This window comes from Onychostoma macrolepis, chromosome 23 (assembly GCF_012432095.1).
Source record: "Onychostoma macrolepis isolate SWU-2019 chromosome 23, ASM1243209v1, whole genome shotgun sequence".
Classification (NCBI taxonomy): domain Eukaryota; kingdom Metazoa; phylum Chordata; class Actinopteri; order Cypriniformes; family Cyprinidae; genus Onychostoma; species Onychostoma macrolepis.
Window position 1 is genome coordinate 15,073,275 of NC_081177.1, and position 7,225 is coordinate 15,080,499.

The 7,225-nt window shown below is 38.8% G+C and overlaps 1 protein-coding gene across 2 annotated transcripts in view; it reads right to left on the minus strand.

The window, feature by feature from the left end:
- Nucleotides 1–580: 580 nt before the first annotated feature.
- Nucleotides 581–7,225, minus strand: part of klhl21 (kelch-like family member 21) — an 11,144-nt gene continuing 4,499 nt past the window's right edge. Inside the window, exons 2-6 of one of the 2 annotated variants that reach the window (XM_058764280.1) lie at nucleotides 6,518–6,776; nucleotides 5,336–6,412; nucleotides 3,429–3,834; nucleotides 3,237–3,309; nucleotides 581–2,221 (exon numbers count right to left, since the gene is read on the minus strand). In XM_058764280.1, the coding sequence (XP_058620263.1) occupies nucleotides 1,886–2,221; nucleotides 3,237–3,309; nucleotides 3,429–3,834; nucleotides 5,336–6,362 (1,842 nt within the window). In that variant the 5' untranslated portion in view covers nucleotides 6,363–6,412; nucleotides 6,518–6,776 and the 3' untranslated portion in view covers nucleotides 581–1,885. The remainder of the gene's footprint in view (nucleotides 2,222–3,236; nucleotides 3,310–3,428; nucleotides 3,835–5,335; nucleotides 6,413–6,517; nucleotides 6,777–7,225) is intronic. The other variant, XM_058764279.1, reaches the window with a different exon arrangement.

Genomic DNA, 7,225 nt, shown 5'->3' on the forward strand with positions numbered 1-7,225 from the left:
AATATGAAGGTCTTACGGGTTTGGATCGACACGAGGGTGAGTAATTAATGACAGAATTGTCAGTTTTAGGTGAATTATCCCTTTAAGAGACATTGTAAATAGCTTTTTTGCATGATGAAATCTTTTTTATATTAATTTATTATCTTCAAAGAAGTTGGAAATTACAGTGGACCTGGTTGTATCAAGCATGATGATCTTGAGATTTCCATAACTACATTTTTGTGATCAATAGGAGATTGCCTACCGGAGTCAGTAAAAGTAATTTGAATCTAGCTTCTGCAAAAATGTTTAGCGGTTACCCAATGTTTTTCAGTAAGATTGTGTCTACAACTATTAATTTAAAATGTTCTTTCGCTGTTTGGATGAATGGACAAAAACTTAAAAGCTTTTTATTCTATAAAGAAAAACTAATGCATTATGCCTCTCTTATTTGTACTTGCACTTGAAGTTACATTATGTTTGACAAAATTGGATACAATATCATGTGACCAAAGTTCTTGTAAGAGAATGTCTAGGATTTATTCAGCATCTGGAAGGCATAATATAAAGACTATTGTAAAACAAGAACACCGTCATGAGCTTCATGTATACTCTTGTTTTAATGGAATAAACCATTCTAATATTAGATATATCTAAGACAAATCTGTGAAGGGCTGCGCAGAACATTTGAATCGTAAAACTATGTCAGACAGCTCTCTTGCGATTGTGAGCTTACTACATATACACAAGAAAAGCGCAAAAAGTAACCGTGCTGGCAGTCATTTATTGATTGACCACACAAACAAACATAACACAAATCAGCGCCTTCTCTGTATTGTATGAATGATTTTGGCCACAAACTAAACATTCTATAAGGAAAATAAAATAAACGTCAAGTACCACTTAAGCGTGTCGTAAATAATTAGTTTCATAAGTACTGGTATTATCAAACACATACATTTACTCAAGAATAATGAGATACTGAATTACTACTTCCAGTTATTAGTACAGCGTCTGAATACAATTTGACACAAAAATACAATACCTTCATCTATTCCTCATGTTTTCAGACAGCTTAATAAACACAAACTGTTTCTCGTAAACTGTAACACACCTTCCTAAATAAACTGACTATATAATAATAAACTTAATTTAATATTAAAATATGAGTTGAAAAGCAAGTTGGATACAAATTCACAAAAAATGTGATCACTGCATGCACGCTAGATTGTCTGAAATATGTAATTCTAGCAAGATGAATATTAAACAATGGGTTATGCTGGGACACAGTTATGTTTATCTGTCAAACAAAATTATGTTGTTTTTGGAAAATCTTGGATTCTCCTAAATATTTAATTTCAGACTTTTTACTGTGTATATAAAATAACATTTGTTATCCACATTGCAGAATACTGTTGAATCACGCTACTTTCAGCTTTTGGAATGATTGGGTCCCAAAATTATATATTTTTTTAAAAGCAATTTACTTCACATTAGGTTATGGCATTTATATATATTTTTTGTGGATGCTGACGAAGTTGCAATGTTGCAGATCACGTTAGGAGGTCTATGCTGAATTATAGAATAAATAAAAAAGAAAAATGAGCATAACCTTCATGCAATTTCTATGGTATGGATTGCTTGAAATTCGCCAAACATGATAGGCACTATTTCATGAGTCACTTCACTCAAGTCTCTGTTCAAGGTAAACACAGTCAGCATTAGAAATGCATGCAACAATTAAAGCTGTTAGTAACACTGGGTTACTGGGAGAAATAATGCGAACATTGATTGTCCATTCACCAGCTGCCTTTGCTGCCCAGTTGAGGTGAACATGTCATAAAGTGCAAAACACAGAGTAGCAACGTCACATGAATGACCTTCAGTTTCATGTTTCCAAAAGTTCTCAATGCACTTCATTGACATCTTGGTTGCGGTTCTGATTGACATTATTGTTGTGGTTGTGAAGTGCCTGGTTGCGGTGGTGTCTGTGGAGGTGGATGGCGTTGGCCTCAGGTATGTCGATGGGTTCAAAGGTGCTTGGAACAAGAGGCATGAACTGTCGGAATATGCTGACACTTCCATGCCAGAAGGTGGGCTGGGGGAGCCGGCCAGCTGGGGTCCAAGATCGAGTAGAGGGGTCGTAGACCTCCACCACGTCAGATAGCTCAAAAGTGTTGTCATAGCCACCGGACACATAGAGTCGACCACCCAGAACTGCTACACTGCCTCCAACATGAACCTGTGGAAAGTGAGACATTTTAGTTATCTGTGTGAATGCCTAATATAGGTCAATGATGTGATGCTCATTCATTGTCCCATTAAATTGTTCGAAAAACAATAAAAACGCAATGCGTACATATAGTGATTTAAATACACATTTATTATGATCATGTTTTACATTTTTGAATTAACATTTTGATATTTTTGGAGTGTAACATCCAACATAACATAACAAACTGTCCTGGTATCAAAAACGAAAAAAAAATCATATTAAATCATAGCAAATAATATCAAATTAAAAGAAACGAAAATCTTGGGTAATTTTGAATCTTTTGTTATTATTATCTTACAAATATTTGTTAGAAAAAATAAATACAAAACTCTTAATTAAATAATAAATAAGAATGAAATAATCAATTTAACTGCTTTTAAATTTAAATTTAATACTTTTGTCTAGCAAATTCAGGATATGTGGTGTTACCAGGAAAAACATTGTTCCAACCAACATGCAGAAATGTGCACGTAACAAAAAAAAACTAAAACTGGAAATTATATCATAGAGAGGACACCCGCAGACCCTCATGACTGGTTGAGGTCAACGAGTCTCCTAAAATATCCAACAACATTTCATGCCAATTTGTTTCACCCTCAAGCGAAATTCCAGATTATGTGGATTACTATTAAAATGACTCAATTTGACCTGTGAAAATTTGCTAAACAATGGTAAATGGGGGCAGTAGGGGATAGAGGATAGAGAGTCGGACTTGTAACCCGAAGGTCGTAGGTTCGAGCCTCAGGTCCGGCAGGAATTGTCAGTGGGGGGAGTGAATAATCAGCGCTCTCTCCACCTTCAATACCACGACTGAGGTGATACCCTTGAGCATTGGCTGCCCCCTGCTCTGGGTGTGTTCGCACTTGGATGGGATGCAGATTACAAATTCCGAATATGGGTTACCATACTTGGCCACACTTCACTTCACTTTATTAAATGTGATTGCACCTTAAAAGAGTGAAACAAGATAAAACTGACATACTTGTGTCATGGGACTAATCTTATCCCATTCGTTTTTCTGTGGGTTGTAGACATCTACTTCTGCCGAATCATCCCTGAAACAAAACAGTTGTCATGAGAAACATGTAAACCTCACTTCCTTTATCATTTCTTTTTTCTGTGTATCATTAGAAACTGGATATTTCAAATTGTGGGAAAAAACTGAGCACCTTACCTTACAAAATAGATCAACCCATTTAGGGTCACTGATTTGGGGGCAAAGGACCACAGAGGCAGTTCTCCACTGTTCGCTAGTGACCAGCGGTTGCTTTCAGCATCGTAGCACTGAATTGCCATTGTGTCCTCTCCGGTTAAGGAGCCAATGGCATATAGTCGTCCCCTACACACCGTAGTAGAACAGTTATCCATGGCATGTGGCATGGGCGGAAGGGCCTCCCAGCAGTCTAGAGTATGATCGTAGCGCTCTGTGCTGTCAGAGGCTACCACATAGAGTTGACCCTTCAGGACGCAGGAGCTGTGGTACTCTCTGGCTTTCAGCATGGGGGAGACCTCCGTCCACTCATTCACACTCGAGTTGTATCGCCAAACACAATCATACAGACGTGATCCATCTGAGCCACCTGTTGTAAATTAAGCAGGTTTGAAAGCTTAAACACAATACCAAACATCCAGAAATAGAACAGATGTTCTTTCCTATCATTTATCAACCCTATTTTTCAAACTTGCCTACACTAATAGACTCACATTGTGTCACTCTTCAGGGTTACTGCTATAAATTGGGATAATTTGGGATTATTAATGATAGTGGACCAAAGTACCAGGACAAAATGTTTGATTCTGTTAACGGTTCTTGTGTAGCCTTTTTACAGAATGAATTACTTCTGTGAATCAGTTCATCTTTTTAGTGAATCAAACATACAGCTTACAACTAAAGGTGTGGACATATTAGTGAAATTTCAGGAAAAAAAAATATTAATTTTTATTGTCAGTACTAGTGTGGCAAACAATGAAGCACAGCTCTTGGAAAGTCGCATTCAAACCAAGTAGCTTTCTTGAACCTATTTCGAAATCTGACTAGACTAGGGAATCTTTCGCCCTCATTCAAAATTTGAGATTATGTGGATTCCTACTGAAATTACTGGAGTTTGCCTGTGAAAATTACAGTGGTTAATGTAATTGCACCCTAAAGGGATAGTACACCTGAAAATGAAAAATCTGTCATAATTTGCTCACCCTCATGTCGTTCCGAACCTGTATGAGTTTCTTTGACCACTTTGACCAACAAATGTTTTGGTCTTCAAAATTCTTCAAAATATCTTCAGAGAAAGAAACTTAAACAGGTTTGAAACAACATGGAGGTGAGTAAATGATGACAATTTTTGGGTGAACTATTCCTTTAACTGCAATAAATCAATGTAGTTATTGACTGGTTGTTCATTTTACATGTAGTATGAATACACATTATGTGTTTAGTTAGTAATATTATATTAAAAAAATGATTGAAATATTACCATTTTTGTTTTTATTACCAAGTTTTTTATTGGAATAATTAAAGTCACTAAAATGCATGTGTAAATTCACCTTTTGGAAGAATCTTTTCAAATGTATTATTGAGATTATCATTTGTAATAGAATTGTATTTACTTTTTACCAAATATTAGTTGAAAGTAGTAAAATAATCGTTAAAGAATTAGAATCGTCGAGTGGAATTGGAACTGTTGAATTCCATAGTCAGTGCTCAGTCACCTTTTTAAACACCACTTACATAACAGCAAAGGGCACTTAGAACAGAAGCAGCATTTAACCGCATGAGATGGTTTCTCAATTGAAACATTGTCCGTTCCTGATTGTAGCGTTTATGTCACCTGAAATCACGTTAGCCACTGCTGATCTGGCAGAACATTATGTCCTGTCACCACACTCTTACATAGCTGAATATTCAGGAGTTTATTTATACATTGCCTGCCATGTTGTAAACAGTTTGGAAACAAGGACACTCTGAGCCTGCCTTGGGATTTGTGCTTTCTTCTGTTACATTAGCATGAAATAATTACGGCACAAGTTGAACCTGCTTGTTGAGTATGACTTTGTCCCACAAGGAAACGTTATCATTGTACTAACCTGTCACATAAATGTCATTGCCCAGGGCGGCTATGCTGTAGCCACCTCCAAGGTGGTCTGGGAATTCTGCTAAGTATCTCCACTGTCCGGTCTGTGGGTTGTAACAATCCACAGTAACAAGCTCATCACAGTCTTGATCACATCCTCCTACCACCACCAGAATTTCGGCCAGGCCGGTGGACGGACGTGGGCGCATTCGATGGCTGGGTCGGTCATGGCGGTCATATTCGTAAGACTGAAAGCTGCGTGCCTCACTGACTAACCGTAAACAGGCTGGCGACAAGTAGACCAGTGGATCACTCTCCACATGGGCCAGAAGATAGAAACGGCGAACAAACGGCAGGCGTATTTGCTGCAATAACTCAGGCCAGTAATGCAATCGGTGCTGCAAGTCAGCTTTAACCCAACGGACAGCAATCTGGTACGCCGTTTCTTCCTTATCCACACACAGTCCGTCATCAGACACAAACTCCAGCAGCCTCTTCCACGACAATCGTTCAAAGTCCATGCTCTTCGCCAGCTCCACAATGTTCTTCAGCACGAAACGGCGAGAACTAGCTGCTAGTTCACGACAGGCGTAAGCCTCTGCGAAGTCCTGGATTTCCAAGCAGTTGGAAACATCAAGTCTCTGCTCCAGGAATGCACAGCAGGCTTCTTTGACGGATGGGAACTGGAAGAGGTCCGCCGTCTTGAGCAGGAGGTCCACGTTGTCGTGCGTGACGGTCACACGACCCGTGTAGCAAAAGTCCACCAGGAGGCCCAACAGTTCAGCCGATACTTCGTGTAGCACCACACGGTCCATGACGCTCTCTCGCAGTGTACCAGCAAACATGGCACGGAAGTAGGTGCTGGCAGCTGCTAGCACAGTTCGATGGCAGTGGAACTCTTTGCCTTCAGCACACAAAGTGACATCGAAGAACTTGCGCTCGGCGCGGAGCTCGTGGATGCCACGGAGCAAGTTGACAGCATGGGCCGCATCGAAGAAGGGCAGCATAGAGGGCTGCGTTTGTAAAACTGGTTTCTCCATTGCTTACGGTATTTCTCTTGGCGTACGTCTGGTCAGAACTCTGGAATCATCTTTAAAGAGAGAACAGGAGTTTTATTAGTAGTTTGAACTAGTTTCTCATTTGAACTAAAACAAGTTCTAAAAACAAAAAACCCCAAATTGAAGTTTCAGCCTACCTGTGTATCTTCTCAATGAATTTAAATTTGTGAGAGGGACGCAGTAGCTTCTAGAACCAAATATCATGTGGTTATGACGAATGTGTGCAACCATTGGTCTCTTAAGAAAGTGTGATCGTCATTGCTGGTCTATAAATACACCAGCAGTGTCCATTTTCACAGGCTGGGTGAGGGGGGGTCTCCGCACACCCTTTAGCTTCACTTACTGGAGATTACTGAAACTTCTCCACTCTGAGTAACTCCTCATACAGCAACAAATCTAAAGAAGGTTTAAAGGGGTAGTTCAGCCAGAAATAAAACTGTGTGATGATTCACTTTAATCTCATGTCATTCCATTAGTATTGTTTCTTTTTTCATTGAAGCACAAAGGAAAGAATGATCTTTTCCATATAAAAAACATGACTTGTGAAAAGGACAAAAAGGAACACAAAAAGTATCACAGAAGTAATCGATAGTATACAAGTTGTGTGCTGTAAGTTTTTTGAGGCAGTATGTGAGCGTCGAGTGAGAAACAAAGATTGTTGTTCTCAAACTCATTTGCCTAAAATAAAGGCCCTTTTAAACCAAGAACAGTAACTACATTAGCATTCACATCGGCTTATGATAATGTTCTGTTTATTATAAGCATACCATGCAGTTATGTTGTATGTACTTTAATGTACTTGTATGTACTTTAAATGCTAAACCATTTGGCTGTCAATTATCATC